Source organism: Lates calcarifer, linkage group LG8 (assembly GCF_001640805.2).
Source record: "Lates calcarifer isolate ASB-BC8 linkage group LG8, TLL_Latcal_v3, whole genome shotgun sequence".
In the NCBI taxonomy this organism is placed as follows: Eukaryota; Metazoa; Chordata; class Actinopteri; family Centropomidae; genus Lates; species Lates calcarifer.
Window position 1 is genome coordinate 14,236,186 of NC_066840.1, and position 20,757 is coordinate 14,256,942.

General features: G+C 46.8%; 1 protein-coding gene across 1 annotated transcript; it reads right to left on the reverse strand.

The window, feature by feature from the left end:
* Positions 1-19: 19 nt before the first annotated feature.
* itgb4 (integrin, beta 4) lies at positions 20-19,895 on the reverse strand. The gene is given in 46 exon segments (XM_018660187.2): positions 20-1,305; positions 1,393-1,518; positions 2,049-2,213; positions 2,304-2,459; positions 2,550-2,738; positions 2,821-2,970; positions 3,144-3,278; positions 3,662-3,811; positions 3,890-4,057; positions 6,047-6,175; positions 6,267-6,449; positions 6,533-6,670; positions 6,988-7,168; positions 7,258-7,430; positions 7,520-7,837; positions 7,932-8,139; positions 8,213-8,361; positions 8,459-8,638; positions 8,766-8,914; positions 9,012-9,035; positions 9,144-9,202; positions 9,290-9,393; positions 9,510-9,704; positions 9,791-9,824; positions 9,918-10,036; positions 10,214-10,336; positions 10,416-10,548; positions 10,710-10,805; positions 10,897-11,000; positions 11,116-11,324; positions 11,425-11,501; positions 11,594-11,713; positions 11,715-11,762; positions 11,989-12,111; positions 12,199-12,288; positions 12,387-12,497; positions 12,499-12,528; positions 12,530-12,652; positions 12,745-12,916; positions 13,008-13,066; positions 13,068-13,105; positions 13,189-13,393; positions 13,509-13,610; positions 14,029-14,111; positions 14,735-14,817; positions 19,612-19,895. Coding segments are annotated over 45 exon segments (5,835 nt in total). The 5' UTR covers positions 14,811-14,817; positions 19,612-19,895; the 3' UTR covers positions 20-1,174.
* Positions 19,896-20,757: the final 862 nt, after the last annotated feature.

Consider the following 20,757-nt stretch of genomic DNA (forward strand, 5'->3'; position numbering starts at 1 on the left):
TTAGTGCTCAGACATCAGGTCATATTTAACAGAAATCTTTTAATTTCAAATCTTAAGTGCAACAGAACTGCAAAACAACATGAAAAAAGATGATGCAAAAAAAATAAAATGCTTAAAAGTAAGTGATACATGTTGGTAAAAAGTACATGGAAACTTTACTGTTTTTGGTGACTTATCTGTTTCTGTATCTCCAAACAATAAAATATTTTTAACAAAATGTGAGGCCAGAATACAGTAGGACTAAAGCAAATACAATCTTTCTGTCTTTACACACCATTTCTCCAAAACACCAAGAGCTCATTGTTGAAACGTTGATCTACTCAAAATGCAAAATACAAAGGCCTGGCAGAGTAAAGAAACAAGCAGTGTTTACCACAGTTTAGAGTATAAAACATCCTCTTAAGTGAGTGTTGATCATAATCCTGCCCCTCGCTTGTCAGTAGGAAATAACAGTATAAATCAGCAACACAAACACAAACCTGTGTCTGCAGAAATGTCTCTATATTTGGCATTAAATTCAACATCAGTCTGCTTAAGTAAAAATCTTAAAAAGTATTAAATACACTTGGAAAAAAAAATGTTATCACACTTTGATATAATACAAAGCTATGAACAAAAAAATCCCAAACACTCCGCTCTGATGCTCCCGATCACTCCGATGAAAATGAACCTTTGAAAACATCCACCACAAATTCAAGTCCAATCTCTCCTAAAAAAAAAAAGAAAAGTTTAACCCAAAACAAAGCATCTCTAACAGACAGGTGGAGGACAGGAGGAAAAGGTGACTTTGGATTACTGAACCACGGTCAGATTACTGACCCATGCTGGCCTGTTTAAAGTCCCAGTGTGTGTTACAAGACCTGAACCGACAGAGGGAGCGGAGTCTGTCCTTACTGGAAATAAAGTGGAATGAAGAACATTAGAGGCGACAGTGAACGTTACAGAAATGTTAGAATAAACCTCATGTATGGAGGCCACAGTTTGTAACAGACATGATAGAACAGCCTCTTCTCATTTATCACGTGAAATTATTTGTCATGTTTGGTCGCAGAATCTCACACTCACATATAAAAATATACACTGATATACTGTGTGAGTGCTCTGAAGCCGACTCTTTGTAAAAGAGAATGATTCCTCATCACGTTGGACCTTTGGGGCGTAGTTAAATAAGATCTTAAGATTCATAAAACATCTTCTTTGTGACAGTTGTTCCCCCCATGACGCTCCTCTGAACCACCTCCTTGGTGATCTGGCGAGTCACCATGCCGCTGGACTCTGTGTGCTGCGTGGTCATCATCATCCCGTCTGTTACAGACACAACAGGACATTTTCATTTGTGCGAATTTATCGGATTTATTGCTGCACAACAGAGCTGAGACAAACCTTTATTACCTGTACCTGAGAAGTAGGGGTCGTTGAGCATGGTGTGTGAGACGTTGGTTCGTGTGCTGACTTCTGTCGGCATGTGGAAAACCTCCCTCCTCGTCATTGATTGGCTGCTGTACTGAGACAACGCACCTGCAGACGGCGAATAAAGAAAGAGATGCAGATGTTAGTGAATGTGAACTAAAATACAAAGGGTTACCTCTGTGATGACTTTTAGTGACCTCCTGACCTCTCATGGTGTCAAAATGCCTCTTTACACCACATTTCTACATTTCCTGTTGAAATTCTTGATCACCAGAGGATGTATCTTAAGGATTTTTTTTCTCCCTTGATTTTTAAATCAATCTTTTATCATCCTCAGGTCAGATTCTCAAGTATTTAAACGAGATATTAACATCTTAAAGCCTAAATCTCTGTGTAACTTGCAGGAATCGTGGTACCCAGAGGACAAACCATTCCATTTTTTCTAATCAGGTCAAAATCTACACTTGGATGAAAACACACTTCAAGCTTTGCTCTAATGTCTCTTCAGGCCAACATGTCAAAGTTGTACAAAAATATTCCTTGGTTTAACAGTTTCGTTCATGCTGCACAGAGGATAAACCCTGCACCGTTCCTCTGTCATATTTCATTCATATCAAAATATTTCACGTTAATTTTACCTCCATCTTGAGACTCAATGGTGATGATGCCCTCCCTCTCTGGACCGAAGCCCTGTGTGGTCCGAGCCTGGACTTTAAACTTGTAGGGGACGTTCTCAGTCAGGTTCGGGACGGTCAGACTGGTCTCGGCGCTGTTGCCGTTCACCTGGAAGGAGCGCACGTCACCTGGAGAAAACACGAGGAAGAGAGGTCAGAGAAACGCACCTTCACAACCGAGAATGACAAAAAATGAGAGGTGTGGTGTTGTAGTGTTACCTCCACCGTGCAGCTGTTCGCAGGTGACCACGTAGCCCAGGATGTCTCCGTTGGGTTTGCGAGGTTTCTCCCAGCTGAGCTGCAGGGAGTCAGGGCTCAGAGCAGTGAAGACCAGGGGGCCCGGAGCGCTGGGGGTGCTCAGAGTAAACGGCGATCCTGCAGCGAAGAGAAAAGAGAAAGTTGGAGACACTGTGTTTGCAGCAGTTTGCAGTCCGTGAATTCTGTGGACTTCAGCAGAATCAGTACCTGGCATGGGGCTGAGGGGACTCTTGGGATCGACAGCGGACTCGATGGTGATGACGCCCTCTCTTTCTGGACCCCAGCCCTCCTGGCTCTGCGCCTTCACCTTGAATAGGTAGGAGTGGTTGGGCAGCAGGTCCTGGATGATCACAGAGTTCTCCGCTGGGTTCGTCACGTTGATCCGCTTCACGTCACCTATAAGGAGAGGTCACTGAATGCAACTGACGCCAAATAAAGACGCCAAATACACAGACTGACACCTTAAATGATCACTTACCTCCATTGAGCAGCTGGTAGAGGACACAGTAGCCGAGGATGTCTTTCTCACAGTGGGGCTCCTGCCAGCTGACTTTGAGGGCAGTGGGCCCCAGAGCGGAAAACACCAGTCTGCTGGGGGTGTCCGGGACACCGGGGGAGAGCCGAGCATCTGATGGGTGACAGAGAGGGAGATGAGAGTATGAATAAATATGTGGTGTGATCAGGTGTGATCAGATCCAAGAGGGAGATGAAGTATGAGACAATCAGAGAGGCAGCAATGACGATGACTGAAGACCCAGCAAACACATCCAACGCCTTCATGCCTGTATTCTGCAGACTTACCCTGGAGCACCCTGTCCAGATTATATAAGGCCTCGTTGACGTCCGAAGACTGGGTCCTGGCCCTCGGACCCTGAGACAGGCTGTAGCTGAACTGGCTCTGAGAGCTGCTCTGCATCCCAGTGTAGCCGAACCCACCTGATGGCGCATTGAGCAGGGAGGAGAAGGAGGGGAGGAGGACCCCGGGACGATACAGAAAAGAGGCGAAGAAAACGATGGAGGTGGCACAGTAGGAGGGGGAGAGGGCAGGAAGAGAGTGAAATAAAAACAATGGTAATAAAAAAAGGGGAGAGGGGGAGAAACAGCGATAGTCAGCATAGCTCCTGTGCAGCCAACAGCCCCAACCCCGCTACCTGACGTCCAAGCTATCGGCCTCATGCGCTTGTAGTTTACCTGCCGAGGCATCGTAAACATCGCACTGCAAAGTAAAACCTTTCTTTGACCAGGAAGACAGACAGAGCTACTTCCTTTTACATTTACTGTGGAATAAATTCAAACTACCGTCGAGGTCTAAAACTCACCAAGATCTGGAAACTTGCTCGACACATCTCCCATGACGATAGAGTCCCGGATGTTTTCATCGGTGTAACCCCTGTTCTCTGAGCGCTTCCTCATGATGACTTCTGATGTGTGAACTCCACCTCCGATCATATCCAGTCTACGAGCGCCTCCTACGATAACAGAACGACAAAGATAAAGACACATAATATCTTAACTTCTCTCCATGCAGTTACTGGCATCCATCATACCTGATCCAGACATGTAGGTGGTGGTTGTCTCTGTGGTAAAGGAGCCGGCTCCTCCTCTGTAGTTTGAGCTCAGGGTGGACATGGGAGAGGACGACGCCGACAGGTTGCGAGTCGCCGAGCCTCCGGGGAAAAGGAAGTTCTGTTCCCACTTCCCGTTCATCGTGTAATCTGTGAAACACCACAACCGGAGCCAGAAATGTCAAACAGACAGAACGTAGGGAAAATTAGCCGTTAGCATTCAAACTGTCTGATACTGACTGATGTGAAGCACCCGAAACCAAGGCTCAACCGGTCTATAGAGGGGAAGCACCAGCAGTTTATCGCCTGTAGCTCCAGTGTGCCATCTACAGGCAAGGAAAGCTATTCTGTCAAATGCGCCACCTACAGGCAACAAGTGTTACAACAGCAGTTTATAGTTTTGAAGCTGCTAAACGTTCTGTCTTTGGATGATTGCTCCTGTTTTTCCAAAAGAAGATTCAGAACTCAAAAGCTATTTGTTGTTTCACAGCCAGAAGATGAAACGTATTTTTGAGTCTGGAAACCACGACTGTCTGTACAAAATGTTAATCAATTTAGTAGAAGTTGAGATATTATCCTGGATAACTTGCTGGGAATTCGGCCTCTGGATAAAAAAATGCAGCTGTAGCTCTCGTTTTTCTGCAGGTGGTGCAAGTGATAAAACTGCAGTGGTAGCTTTTTGTGCCCGTAGGTGTTGATATCAACACGTCTTCATCTGCAGATCTAAACTGCTGCTGCTCTTACATGTGGAAAACTTCACAAGGTACTTCACGTCTAAAAAGGCACATTGGAGGATGAAAACAAATACAGCTGCAGGAAAAAGGTGTCGTCACTGATGCCGCCCTGCAGAGGTGAGACTGTGTTTGATTAAGAACCCATTATTTCCATACAGCCGCACAGTGACTAAGCCTTTACACACACACACACACCCGACAAGCTGCCTCCAGATCACTACCTCCCCAGTGGGATGGAGAGAGGACAGACAAGAGACGGGCACCTGGAAAAGCCTGCCCCCCGATCATCAACTGGAGGAGGGGCAGTTGATGCCAGTGCTCCTCTCTGGCAGGTGGTGGGAGGAGAGATGGGATAGGTGCCAACGAGGGGCAAGTGGACAAGGACGGAAGCCCGAAACTGAATGATTAGACACATGATAACACGTCTGAGCGGCTGGCCAATCACAGAGGCAGAGAGAAAACGTCGGCTGCCTTGCCGGGCGCATGACTGGCCGTGCATAATAGCTGGCATGCTAGCTGCCTGCCTGTCTGCCTGTCTGTCTGTCTGTCTGTCTGTCTGTGGGTCTGATGGAGTGGTCTTCACCTGGCAGGGCTGTTTGGGCGTGGCTGAGGTAGGGGGCTTCGTCTGAGCTCTTCTCTGTGTCTGTGCTGAGCCGATTGGGGATGACGTCCACCTGCTTTTTCCACGACACCTTACGGAGATCTAGGTTGGATCCCACCAACTTGACATATTTCCAGCCTTGTATTTGAGGGCATAGGGTAGAAGCAAGCAGGCGGAGGACAGATGTGTAGGGAACAAGTATGAAGGTTTTTGTTCACATTCATGGGATTACATTAATATAAACATGTATATTATGAGAGCAGCAACATCAGCGTCGTCTTGCAGACGAAACTAACGGCACAGAAATGGCTGCAGAGAGTGTGACAGCAGATTTAACGAGGGAAAGCCTTGTGGTTTTGCAATCATAATCCATAAATACTGCAGATATCTATGGATGCATTGGAAGCAGATTTTGTTGCTGCCTGTCTGAGACGTTGCCTGCAGGAAAAAATCCTGCCAGATGGAAGTGATTAAAAAAAAAAAGGCTGTAAGAGTGATGCCATCGCTGAGCTTCACAACTCCTCCAGCTCCGCCTGAATGTCGCTCTTGTAGAACGAGGTTCACACAGGAACACAGGGCAGGGCAGTGACACTACAGCACATTTTGTATAGAAACACTTTGGCTACAAGCACACAGCAGAAACTGACTGAAATAATTGGATCCGAACACCAGCGATAGCTCACACTCTGGAAGTCTGGCAGTCACGTGTATCGCAACAAGAGCCAAAAATAAGACGCTAGCACAACGAGTTTACACCGTCAGCTGCTGGAGGAGAAGCTTGTGGTTTTGGCTCTGGGTACCCACCATCACCAGAGACGCTGGGGGTCTTGGAGCTCCCAGGAGACTTCAGCACCTCGTTGCTGTACATCAGGTAGCTGTCATACTCATCTCCTGCCTCTGCATCCACGATGGGAACGTCTGGAATGATGGGAACTGGGGACGAAAAGAAAAAGGAATAAATCTCTTTTCAGGGGAACAAGGGCTCGCTGAAATTGTTCTGGAAACGTATTTATCCCTGACGTACTGGACAGAGGTCTGGCGGGCTGAGAGGCCAGGTTGATGGTGGCGTCTCTGAAGGGGCCCCAGCCCACGCTGTTCTTGGCTCGGACCTTGTACTGGTAGGTTTGGGCGCTCTGGAGGTTCTCGATCAGCAGCATTCGCTTCTTGGGGTTGTCGATCTTCACTTTCTTGGCGGCGCCCACCGGCTCTGTGAGACGGGCAGATGAGAATTACATAATGCATCGATGTACACAGTATTTACCTCTTTAAGGCGGGGGCTCTGTCTCTTACTCATGTCATCATCGATGGGTGTGTAGATGACTTCATACGCTGTAATGTTGCCGTTTGTCTCTGCAGGCTCTGCCCAGCTGAGCTGAGTGACGGTCGGACTGATGACGTTGAAGGCCAGACGTCCAGGTTCACCAGGTACTGCAGGAGAACAGAGCAGGAGTCATTTCTAGGTTCAAACGCAGCACATTTATAAAACAAGAGTTTATGAAGTGGAGATTTTTATTTAGAACGAAGCTGTTAGTCATTTGTAACTGCTGGGTAGCTGGATAAAATGTGTTTTACATTGTCTAAATAACTTATTACCATATACTTTATAGTTTAAAACCAGCTGGTAGTTACTTGGGAAGGACACGCTTAGTGGTGGATTTATAGACAGCTGATACAACACGGTCCAAACGATTAAATCGCACAAAAAACAGACAAAATGAGCAGTTTACTGGATTCACAGTAATTACCGTCCTCCAGGGTTTGACAGGGAATAATGTCGGTGTTGTAGCCGTCTCCCATTGCGTTGTAGGCGCACACTCGCATCTCGTAGTCACAGTACGGGTACAGGTTGGTCAGCTCAGCCTGAGGAGTCTTCACGTCTAAGACCTGGGCGTCTTTCTCTGGGTCGCCATAGATCCAGTACTTCACCTAAAAACACACAAGGAAAGAAAGAAGGAAAATAGTAAATGATACGCACTGATTCAAGCTGAAGCTTCTGATCATGGTGATTGACGGACCTTGTACCCTGCTGGGTTACCAGATGGCGGGTCCCAGTTGAGGTGAATGCTTCTGGGTCCAGTTGCTTTGGCTTTAGGATTTGCTGGGGAGAGGAGGAGGCCACCAGGGGAGCTGGCTTTCTGACTGATGAAGCTCCGCTCTTGCATCTGGGCCACATCAGGAGATTTGGGAGCTGCAGGAAGCAGAACAAGTCCGAGGATGAAACAAACGATTCGCCAGATACCGCTCCTCTCTGAGCCGCTCAAATCCACTTTATCTTACCTCCATCTGTCACGTTGACAAGCGTGGTCTTCCTCTCTCCGACAGAGGCGTTACTGCTCGGGTCAAACAGCTCCAGCTGGAAGGTTTCTGGCTGGATTGGACCGGGATGGGCTTTCGGGTCGATCACTATGTTCTTCTCTGTTTCTCCGGGAGCGAACTTCAGAGGGCCGGACAGCTCGAAGCGCTGGGCCTTCTTGGTGCGCCATTTCACCGTAGCGGGACTGTCCGGGTTCCGAGTGCGCACCACGGGGATGGTGTAGGTCGGGTCAGATGTGGTGAAGTTCTGGGTGCCCTTCTTGAACATCATCACGCTCGGCTCTGGATAAAACAAGAGAAGAAACGTTAGCGACCAACACTTTGGCTCAGAGAAAGTACAACACAGATTGATGTGAAGCGGCTCGCGTCCTTTCACCTGGTTGGTCTGCGATGGTGATGGTAGTTCGTGGGTAGCGGCCCAGCTTGGCGCCCTGCCGTGGGTTACTGAGGTCCATGACAAACTGTTTGACCTGTTTGTCCTCCAGCAGGCCATCCTTCTCGCCGAGCTCCAGCAGACGAACAGGAACTGTCTTCTGGGTCTCACCAGGACCATAGGTCAGGTCTCCTTCCACGGTTATATAATCCTAAAATAAAAACAGGTTAGGAGTCCAGTCACACCTCCAGGAGCACTAGTCTTTATCGCCACCGTCATCTCACCTTCTTGTCCTTGGCTGTGAGGTCCCGTGTGCGGTAGGTGACCTGTGTGCGTCCGTCCTCGATGATGTCTCTGCTGATTGGGATGTTGGCCACTCCGTCCTGTCGGCTGTAGGTGTAGGCCGGCTGGAGGAATGAGAACACGCTGGAGGCTGAGGAGACGAATGGGGGGAAAGACGGTTTTAAGTCACAGGGGTTCTGCTGAGATCCTTGTCTCGATTTCTTTGATGCAAACCTCAGATTTCTCACCGTGCTCTTTGATGATGGTGATGTTAACCAGACGTTTTCCAATCTCTGCGATGCCCAGCGGCACATCCGTCGCCTCCACCTGCAGCTGCTTCTTGTCGTCGTCTTCATCTTTGGTGAAGAGCGGCACATGGACGTCCACCGACTCCACGCCTTCTTGGAACTCTACGGCTCCCGCAGCCTCTGCAGAGGAGGAGCAGATATCAGATAAGACCGATGAAGATATAAGCTGCTCAGTGGAGATCAGAACGGAGATCAGTTTCTATTTCTATTAACCAAACGTTAGAGGTTTAATTTCCTCCACACACACCTCTGTCTGTGGCCACGGTGTAATAGCCAGGCACCACTTTGAGGTCATGGAAGTTTCCAGACTGGACATTTCTCTCTGTGAGTTTAACGATATCAGGATAGCTGCTGCGAGGAGCAGACAGGACGGTGTCCATGATGGTGTAGTCCTGCCTGAAGAGCACAGGAGGGACAGAGTTAGACTTTAAAACTGACTTTAAAAACACAGTAAACTCTGAGCCGTGTTGTTTTAAATCAACCAGAATTTTACCTTTTTCCAGCGTTTCTCTGCATTCTGTAGGAACAGGTACAGATTAGTAATCTTACAGCTACAACATGTGCACGCAGTGAAGAAACAGGTCTGTTACAGAACAAACTGCACATGTAGTTTAACCCATCTTACCTGAAAGCCGTCTTTTGCACCTTCTGGGCGCCGGGAATCTGCTTGTACACCTCGTTTAACTGGACAGAAGAAGAAATATGGCGCTCAGCGATACAGTCTTCATTCACACACACCAGCGCACCAACAAACTAAAAACACACACTCACGTTATCGGACACTTCCTTGCGGAGCTGCTCGGCGTCTCTGGATTCAGGACGAGACAGGTTCTCAGAGAACAGCCTGTTCAGCCGGAGGGAGATCGGAAACTGGACTGCAAACGACGACAAAAGTGAACGTAAGTTGTAGCTTCTTTAATTTCAAAACTTTATCCCTAACTTCCTCAAAACAAAAGGTGAGTTTATTGTTTCAGGACATTTCAGCACTCACTGGTTTCTTTGGGGTTGGGCTTTATCAGAGCCTGCGGGTGGTTGGGTCCTCTGTGCACGTTATCCGTGACCTTCCAGCGAACCACGTCGGTCCCTTTGGGCGGGCCGGTCCTCACCATTGGTGTGTCCAGATGGTCCGAGGTCAGGAGAGACTGGCGGAGCAAATACTCGTCTTCCTTGAAGCCGACCATGCGACCTGCAGAGGATACGACGTAAGGTGACTCGTATTCAACATGTAAGAGGACGTGTGGTTTAGAGTATGTGACGTGACGCGTGTCTTACCTCTCCTGCAGCAAGGCAGCAGGGCAAGACAGCTCTGTTGCAATAAAAAGACAAGAGAAAAGACGGCATTACTTCCACTGTGACTTAGATATATCAGTGATTTATGGGTGGAAATGAGGGAATATACCTGCAAGCAGCCTTTACAGCAGGCGCAGTATTTCCAGCAGCAGAGCGCCAGAAGTGCCAGCAGCAACAAGAGGAACAGGATGAGAGGGAGCAGCCACAGGAGGGAGGCAGGGGGACAATCTGAGGGGTCATGAAAAGTGGATAATGTTAGAAACACAACAATCACACAGGACACTGCCAGAGCAAAGATAACTCCTGCTCTAAAATCATGGTTCTGGTTTCCAGTTACACGCCAGAGGTTCCAGGTTTTAATCTGCTAACAGTGGAGTTGACTGAGTTTTTAAAAACTCTGCTTACCTTTCTTCTTGAGCACCTTCACCTTCAAGGCTTCAGTCGGCACTTTAGGGTCGTCAGCAGTGTAGTGATATGTACAGTCGTCGTCCTCATCGCGGAAACTGCACGAATCGAGCACCTTCTCCCCTGAAAACACAAACTGATTATTACGTGCTTTAGGCATCGCTGCTGTAGCGTCGTTTTCCTCTTTTCGTAACGTGCTTACGTTCTTCGAGTTCGTCCACCATCTCCACTTCGAAGGGACACTTGGCACAATCCTCCTCCGCCTTCAGCTTCCCTGTCTTCCAGGCTTTGCACTGGGCACAATTTCTCGTACTTTCGCAGGCGCCGAGCTGGGCCTGGACCAGATAAACGGCAAAACACCAAACCATGGTCAAACCAGACTACGCAGACACGCTAAAAACCAAAGCTGAGGAGCTTCAGGTGTAATATGAGGCCTCGTAAAAGCAAAAACGCAACTAGAGACTGCGTTGGAGCTTTAAATCGTCCATCCACACACCTGGAAATTTGGCTCACAGGTTGAAGTCATCTCGAAACCAGAGTGCGGACACTCACAGCGGCCGCAGACACATTTACCTCGGTTGCTGCAGACACCCTGGCACAGACAGAGACAGAATCAGACACCAGGCACACAAAAGGTGACACAGTAACCTCATCCTCAAAGAGAAGCTGGCGGCTCCTCTCACCCCCTTGCTGTCCAGGCAGGTCTGGTTGCTCTTGGGACACTCGCAGGCGCTTCCCTCCCAGCCTTCAATGCACGTACACTGACCCATAATGCAAGAGCCGTGTGCTGATAACAAAGGACAGAATATTATTCACAATATTCACAGAGGTGGTGAAGGTGACACTGGAACACGTACATCCACCCTCAACCGCCAAAATTCAACCAGCACACATCGTCGTACCGTTGCAGAGGAATCCTCCGAATCTTTGACACGACGTCCTGTCGTACTGACAGTACTCCCCCTCGTACTTTTCTGGGTTGTAGCACACACAGTTTCCGCACGGCAGGCATTCGCCGCGGCCCGAGCACGGCTCCGTCATGCCCGGACCTATGCACTGGCTGGTGTCCTTGGCCGAAGCCCCCGCCGAGCAGTTACAGAACTTACCCTGCCTGAAGGAGGCAGGAGAGAAACACAGACTTTACAGAGTCCAGGAGGTTTTAAGAAGTCGGTCGCGCTATTTTTAGAAAGATTTAATAACAGAAGTCTCACCAGCCGTTGTAACAGCGACACTGCCCACACACCAGGTCTCCATTCCTGTGGCACTTGGATGCTTTAATGTCGGGAGTCTGGAGGAGAGACGACAGAGACGCTGGGATGAATCTAGCACAGAATCTAACTGCAGGTAAACAACCTCTCGTCTTTATCTGTTTATCTTCACCTTCTCACATTCGCAGGTCTCACACACAACTGAGGCTCTGATGTCGACGCCACTGTTAAAGGTTGTAGGTTTCACTTTCATCGTCCCCTCTTTCTCTTCCTGCTCCACCTGACAGACTGGGCTTGTCACTGATCATCCGCTGGGCGGTGATGGCCATCTTGAGCTTGCCCTGTAAAACACACACACACACACACACACACACACACACCACACACACACACACACACACACACACACACACACACACACATCTTTAGACTAGGACTTCTGAAGGGTTTTTTCTTTGTAACCTGAATGCATTGTTTTCAGAGATAGGGAGTTATAAGTTATAAAAACCAACATGGACGACTTCTAAATCCATAAAATGTACGTTTGTGTGTTGTTTTCTCTCTTACTATGTGTCCAGGTGTGAAATTAAAGGCCCCGTATTCTACAGTCTGGCTGGCGGCGCTTAGGAACTCAGTCTTGAAAGCCTTGGGTGCATACTCTGCACGGATGCTCATCTTGGATCGGATATTCTGAAAGGACGTCAGCAAACAACAGTTGTCAACAGTGCACAAAAACCAAAAACAGGTGAGAAACGTCAGAGGAGGTGACATCTTTACCTTGAAGGCAGTCCCCATGACCTGCAGGATGTTGGATGAGTCTTCCTGCAGCAGACCAACCTCAGCGATGGGGAAATACGCTTGGAGTTTCTGCACAAAAATAAATAAAACTCCTTGACTTAAAACTCTGATCTAAAACTCTCAGGAGTGTAACTTCCTCGAACACAGAACAGGTGAAGCCCACCAACCTCGTAGTACGAGTAGGAGTGGTTGGTGACGGCGAAGATGGGGATGATGTTGTGTTTTCCCAGCACACGGATCAGCGTGGGTATCGAAGGGTAATCCTGATGTACGTCCTCCTGTGTAATTGCCGTTTGCGTCCAGGTGGCAGCGACTCGTCGTTTCGCTTCAGGATGCCCGACAGCACGTTAGCGCCGTCGGCCTCGTAGTGGAAGGCCGACTCGGTGGAGAAGACCAGGAGATGCGTGCTGTGGTTTCGCCAACCGATCTGATCCTGAAGAGGAGCACAAATAAAACAGGAGCATTAGAGAGTAAGGATATGTAGGGAGGGAAAATGAATTGATGCAACTTTTGGTTCTTACTAACCTTACACACTGCAGCCTGCAGAATGGCATCGAACCCTCCTTCAGGAGCGTCCAGGTTGCCGGATATTCTCTCCTTCTGCAGCTTAGAAGTGAATTCCCTCTCGTCACCTGTCAGCTTGATGACGTTTTGGAAAGAGAACGGAGGGTCACTGTTGGGCCACGGCTGTTTAAGTCTGAGAGAAAAGAAAAGAGAGGAGAGAGAAGGCGTGAATGTCACGTACATTTAGATTAAACCTGATCCACAAACATGCACATCTCTCTTACTTGGCGGGTCTCATATCAGTCTGCGGCTCTATCACTTTGTCCACAAACTTTCCAAAGCCGAATGGTGTAGTCGTCCGACAGTTGCCCCACCAGCTCAGCTGCAGGAAGAACATCCCATCAGTACGACACCGACAGTCATCACAACTCACCACAGATCGAACGAAGCCTGAAAGCTGCTCACCCAGCTTATTGCCCATCCTCTTCAAGTTGTCCAAATCATCAGCCATGGAGTTGGAGAAGTCCATGAGAATATACAGATCCAGGGGGCCTTTGTCCGGAGCGAACACCTCCATGTCCATCACCCTCGTCTCTCCCGGCAGGAAGCTCATGGTCATCAGCTGCGGATACACCTGGGACTTCTTAATACTGGTGTTGATCCCCACTGCCTGAGCGGAGGTGACAAAGCACAAAGGAAAGTTACGATCTGACAGATTTCGATTTGAAACTAAAACGTGAACTGAAGACTGAAGAATGATGGAGTGACTGTGAGAGAAGACTCACCTTCACAGTCGACATCGCGCTTTTAGCTGTGATGGTGAGCGCAGCGCTGCAGCCATGGGAGAGTATGTTTTTGTACAGGTCACAGCGAGGGCCGTTAAAGTTCTGTGCAGACAGGAAGTTTGATCGGTGAGCTTCATAAAAACTACAAATTGAGTGGACGATTAATTCTTCTTCAGCTCTACTGCTGAAGATGTGGATGAAGATATTATTATGAAGATATTAAAACATTTCATAAAGAATATTATTTCCAGTGAATGAACTCGGCATTAAACTTTTGTACTTTTATCTTGCAGTTTCATCGGGTAAAGCATCTACATATTGTGCTCGTAGTTTAAATCTTTCATCATTTTCTGTAGCAGCTGAATGGCAGCCATAGAGAAGTCAGTATAAGTGTAGCTGATTGTTCCCTGTGCATATGACAATAAAGATTAAACTGAATTGAAGTACATTTCTTCCTTAGGAAAGCTACACCCCTGATCCAGAATCCAGGACTTTATAATCCTGTGTTTTCTGCTCTCACCTCGTCAGAGCAGTAGGTGCAGTTGATCCCGGCCTGCAGGCACTCAGAGCAGCTCTTGGCCCTGGCAGCGAAGCAGTAGTTCGCTGTAGGGGAGGGGACGGGAGGCGGGGGGGAGAACCAGAGTCACAGAGAGGCAACAAAGTGAGAATCAGAGCCATGAAGCATAGCTAGAATACCTGCGGTAACACTAAACAGATTCTGGCACAACATCTTGTTCTCTACAGATAGTACTCCAAACAAAACCAATGCTGCAACAGCTTCCTGATACTGACGCAGTAGTAAACAAAACACTAAATGGAATAAAAATATAAAAAGCTCAGCCAATATTTTATTGAACTAATCATTTAGTTGATTTAAATTACGTCTTAGATTCCTTGTTTTTCTTCAACAGTCAAAAACCCCAAAAATACTCAACATTAAATGATATAAACCAGTGAAAATCAGTAAATCGTTCCATCTCAGAGGCTTGAATCAGATACTGTTTGAAAACGTAGCTCGATAAATCCCATTATTGTTGATTCCTGCACCGTCAGTCAACAAACTGACTCCCTAACACGTCAAACTTCCCTCTTCACCCTGAAGAAAACGCTCCAGAACTAAAAATGATAATGATAATAAATGAAAACTGATAGTCAACTGTGTTATTTAGGCTACAACTTGAAAATAAAATGTCAAGTCAAACAAGATGATCAGATGTGATCTTCACCTTCAGCGTGACAGTAGGTCGACAGGACGACGAGAAGCCCGAGCCCCGATAAGAGATGTAACATCCATCTCCCCATGTCCTTCCTGTGACAGAAAAAACAAACAGATATATTCAGATACGTGAGGAGAAAAAAGACAGAGAGAAAGATGTTTATCCCATGTGCAGACTCAGGTGTAACTTGAACCACCTGTGCTTTCTTTTGGTCGAGGCGCAGAGAGAGCGAACGAGGCCAGACACTCCACAGCTGCTGATTCACAGGGGTTTAAAACAGAAAAGACGAAGACTAATCTTCAATTATAACTCAATCCTGCTCTCAAAAGAGCTTTTTACTCCTGATTATAGACAGAAAAGTGACCTACACACAGTTTTGGGAATTTTGTTGGTCACGTTTGTCATGAGATTTCCCTGAAACAACAACGTACAGAAGAAATGTCACAGCCTCTGAATCTGGAAACATCTTAAAACCTATAAAAGTCTGATCCTAAACTGTCTGACACACGCTTTGAAATGTAAACACACGTCTGCACTTCATAGCTGGACACACACAGTTTTATTTTGGCGTGCCGTCTGCTGATCTGACAGATCATTTCAGACAGATCGTTAAGAACCAGAGGCCTGATAGAAAGTGATGGAAGAGTAACGACAGGAAGAGAGCGATTCAGGGTGGGACCTGGAACTATTCCAGACTCCTCACAGTAAAAACCACTTTATAATTTTATGCTGGAATCTTGGATGGGGAACAATCTGATAGACAGGAAGCCACAAAAACAAAAATCTGTGCTAAAGACAGGAGGTGGGGGGTGAACAAAGGGCACTATGTGGCATGAAATGTCTCTGTAATTGTCTCCGTGGGCAGCAGCAGCACAAAAAAATGATCTGTGCTCTGAAGATTTACAACTCCGAGGAAGGAATTTCTCCTCGAGGTGAGAGAAAGTTAAGTTAAAACACATGGGAAAGGCACCTTAGCACGTCGCTGTGAGGCCGAGCTGACTACAGGTGTGTGTGTTATGTGTGTGTTTGTCACATAAATCACTGACCAGGATGAGTCAGGGGTGGTGTTGGTGGGGGGGGGCAGAACAGACCAGCTCCTATTCTCCAAACTCCACCATCAGTCACGAAGCGTGAGCTGAGCAGAGAGAAGAAGCACTTTGTATTTTTGCTCCGTCGCAGAGAAAAATCAAAGGCACGCAGGCGTTTACGACGCTGACAATAAACTGGGAGACACAAATTACAGCTTACGAGACAGAAAATAGAAGTGAGTCACTGATGCTGGGTTTTCTTTGGGTCTGGATGGTTAGACAGTTTTCTCTCTGGGTCTGCAGACAACAACATGCCTGCAAGGTGAACATACCTCCGCTGGGCGTGGGTCTGACCCTGTCATGACACCAGTGGTAACAGGTAGGGGGCTTTTGGTTTAATAAGTGTGGGGGTCAGGTTGTTGACAACGCAGCTAAATCACAGCAAAACACACCTGGAAAATCCTACCCTGATGAAGCCCCTGGTTATCTCTATATTCCACCTTAAAAAGGAACCAAACACTGAGGCTCTGCTGGATTAATTCTCTCCTCACCTGTGCTGCTTTGATGTGGGCAACCATGCAGAAAGGACAAGAAAAAGAAAAGACTGAGGAGAAAATAAGCACCAAGCTAAATCCAGAGCTCGGTCCTCAGGTCTTGGATTCACTTCTAGAGATATAAAGTTATATAGCGCACACTTCACCTTGCTCAGAAGTCACAATCAGTCTGTTTTTGAAAAGCTTAGAGGAAGGGCAGTGAAAACAACGGAGGCATTAGGGAAATTTATGACTGGATAGAAGGAGATTAATGATCAAACAAACCTCTTACTGTGCTCTCACCCAGTCCAAGTCCAAAAGTCCAACAATAAATTTAAAAAAAACCAACTAATTCCTTCCTGCTTCGTTTGGCCCAGGAGAGAAATGTTTGTATCCACCTGTGCTGAGGAGGAAGAAAAAAGTCCTCGTGTCCAAGTTCAAAGTTCCAAAACCAAAAAACCAAACAGACTTCCTCTTCTTCTTCTTCTTCTTCCTCTTCTTCTTCTTCCTCTTCTTCTTCTTCTGTGTCTCTTCTTTCTGCCGTCTGGTTCAGTCTGGTCAAATATTGACTTATTCGCCCTTAAATTCCACTGAGTCTGAGTGTGTGTGCAGCAGAGCGATATGAAAGACACTGAGACTCAGAGCGACTGAGTGAATATGAGTGTGTGTGCTGTGACTTGATCCCTCCTTTAGCCTCGATACACACACCCACACACATTAACACACACTCACTCTCCCTTCCCTGTCCAGGTGAGTAGCTGTGACTGCGAGGGTTAACTCCCTTCCTGTACCTCGATCTCTTCCCCACCCTGTTAGACGTTGAAAGCTCCACACCTCTGTGTGTCCAGGCCGCCCCCCCTCTCTCCTCGCTGCATTCCACCCCAGCAGGAGTTCACCTGTGTGGGCTTGAGACTGGGAGGGCAGGCCCCTCCCTCCTCAGCCTCCTCCCAAGCTCTTGGGAGTGGCAGCAGAGCAGAGCACTGCCTGCAGGCTATGGGAAACAGCTCTGTGACTCCTGTGTTTACACAATCCTGCGCTCACGCTTACAGGCACATTTTCTACTCGTCAAATATTTGATTCGAACGTCACGATTGCCACATATCTTCTCTGCCTTTTCTGGAGGCAAAGTGCCGGTATGGGAACCTGCATTCCTGTGGAACGGCGTGGCCCAGTATCCCTGACACTCAATCCTACTGTGCGCTGTGTTTGATTGTGTTTCTGCAGCCTTTTCTAAAAGGAGCTCACAATGCCAGACTGAACCGGCCTGTGGAGACCAGCCAACAACTAAAGGTTTAAATGTTCTCCCACCAGTTAGAGTCCAACAAATCCTCCAGACCCTGAAACTAGTTGACGTGAATCAGTGAAGTCATCACCTACACTTTCTCCTTGAACCAGATGAGATGTAAAATCTCTCCGGAGAGTTCCAGCTGCTCATCCTGTCACCCAGAGGAGGAAACTCATCTCAGCTGGAGGCAACAATCCACCGTTTTCCAGCTGAGGACCACGGCCTCAGACTTGGAGGAGCTGACCCTGAACCTGACAGCTTCACACTCAGGCTGCAAACCACCCAAATACACACTGACGGTCGCGAGTCTGAGGTCCCCAAAAACCAGACACTCTCCTCGCCTCGGCTCGAGTCCAACACCCGAACAACTGAAAACCTGTTTGACTTTGTGCCGAGAGTACGAACACTGTAAAACTCCAGTTTCACATCCAGCAGACACAGAGCAACGGTAGCTCTTTTTATCTCTGTTGTGGTCTCCACCAGCACCGAGAGTGCAGATCATGAGCTGAGACTATGAGCTAACAGATGCTAAAACACTGCAATGTTGACTGATTTGTTTTTTAATAAAGATTTCTGTTTGAAGAGGAAACAACAGTACAGCACAGCAGGCCTCCATGTTTCTGGTCAGTAAAACGTCCAGATAAGAAATGAAACTAAACAGTTTTTCCTCTAAAATCATGTTTTCTTTTCGACAGAGTTCAGTTATCAGAAGAATGAATGTGATAGTGACGGTGAATCATCTGTGGTTTCCCTCTGGTGCTGATAACTGCGATTGCAAAACTTCCAGATGAACCCGCGACGTGACGCATCGAAGCCAATTTCATATATTTTGTTTAGAGCAATCAGACGTTTTTAAAGTTAAATTAGTTTGAGCTGTTACATAAAACCCTCTCACTGTGACTCCCTGTGTTGCATTCTTTCTCAACAGAGTCTGATTAACGAGTACAACAACAACACTGAACAAATCGTAGGAGGTCAGTGTCAATATGAGGTTTACTTCTCTGGAAAGGCCTTTCCTCTTTCCTCCAGCGACCACACACACACACACACAGAGGTTAAATCTTTATCACCGTCAGTCCATCTTAGACCTGGATCCAGACCAGGACCCGTCCTGTACTCGTGACTCAGATCTGGGATTACAGCAAGTTGACTCAGGAGAGAGAACCAGCTCTGAACGGGAACATACACAGTCACGCTCCTAGCAACCAGATCTGGTTTGATACAATGGGCAACTTCTCCTCCTCCTCCTCCTCCTCCTCCTCCTCCTCCTCTTCCTCCTCCTCCTCTTCCTCCTCCTCCTCCTGTATCAGTGTTTTTTATTATTGTTTTCTGAGAGCTGGATTTGATCATGACTCTCAGCTGTTACTGTGAGATTCACAGGAAGCTGCATGTTCACAGTTACACTCTCTGGTCACTTTATTAGGTACACCTGTACAATCTGCGTGGTGTTAATTAAGCTGCAGGTCGTCAGAGGTCGTGTTAGGAACATAGGACCAGGAACAGGAACATGCTGTTTTGTCAGAAGCAGACAAACTAAAACAGATTTTAGACTTTATTTATTTGAGTAAAACTTTACTTGAACAACAAAAAAACCTGAATGTTGAATAAAATAAACTTACATAGCTTATATCTGATTTAGCGCTCAGCTAGCTGCTGTTTAAACACATTTTATTTTTTGCTAATTAAACTTTAAGACCATTGATCAGATATATTGATCCCTGTAATATCCAGAAAGATGTCGTCTGTGAGCTCAGATACAGGAGAAATCTGTTTGTTTTAACTAAGAACATGTTTAAGTTCTCTGTTACTTTTTTGGTGCAAATTTCCTGTTTATTCCCACAGAAAGTTTCCAACTTTAATATTCCTCCTCCTCCTGTTCCAGTTCACTTCAACACTGATATTATTCAGGTTAAATTCACAGCTGAGCTGTTGTATTGTCCCTAATAAAGTGACCACTGAGTGAATATGTCTCATTGTAAAGAGTAATATCCTGTTCGTTACTGTAAAATAAGAAGCGGTAAAAAAACACTCGTTTCTTACTGAGAACCAGACGCTGTCGTGATGAACTGGACTCATGAGCAGAGACGACAGAGTTGCTCTTTCTCCTCAGCGCAGGAAAAACACAAATATCCTCCAACTCTGCAGGAAATAAATAAAAAAGAAGTAGAAGTGGATAAGTTTAAGATTCAGAGGAAAACACCTCGACAAGAAAGCGTCTACTCTCTGCTTCCTCTGTGCTCACTTCAAACTCAGCTAATTTACATGACAAAAACTGCGCTTTTTGGATCAGTGACTTCATTCACTGCTTATAATGGCGTCCCCTGTTTTTTTTTTTTCTACCAATAAATCTGCTGCAGGGATGTGGACCGCAGCTCAGAGGACACCGGCGACAGTGAACCAGCTCTCAGCGCGGTGCTAATTATTTACATGTTTAAGTTATGGTCAATATAAAGTTTTATAAAGCGCCAACACAGGCCGCCACACTTTCATATTTTTAAAAAGTCTTTGCGTAAACAGCGCTTGAGTCAAACCTGGACGGATGGAGGGAGGGATGGATGGAGAGGGGAAAGTTATAACCTGTTCAGTACAAGTTGTACGTCGGGTGTGGCTCGTGAGCTCGTCCTCACAAACACACACACCTGCAGAGATGCAGAGCTCATCACGGTGAATCATCCCGGAAACATTCCTCCAGGGATTTCACGTGTGTCTGTTACACAAAGTGATGAATTTAGACTCTTTATCGTACATTATGGAGCGGTTTTCACGATAAAACTAAATGTTTCTATTGTGCTCACAGGTGTTCTCCACACCTGGGTCAAATCATTTATTGATTAATTACTAGTTTTACAGCTGTTCATGGCTGAATATGCTAATGTGCAGATGTAGGACTAGTTTTTAGTTAGATTAGTTTTTAAATCTTGATTTTAAAACTTCAAACTCTGCGCAGGTGTGTTGTTCTGACACAGTATCAATCAGTTGTGTCAAACTGAAGCTCCATGTTGGAGTTGTGTTTAGTGTTGTATGTGAATTCCAGGCTCTTGCAGGAACATGTTGAGATACAGGGAGGAAGTGGACATTTGTTCATCTACTGTACCAAACGCGTGACTACTGTAATGGATCGCGGCCAAACGTGGGTTTGATTCACCTGAATGACTCAGGTCTGTGCCACAATCTGGGCGCACATCT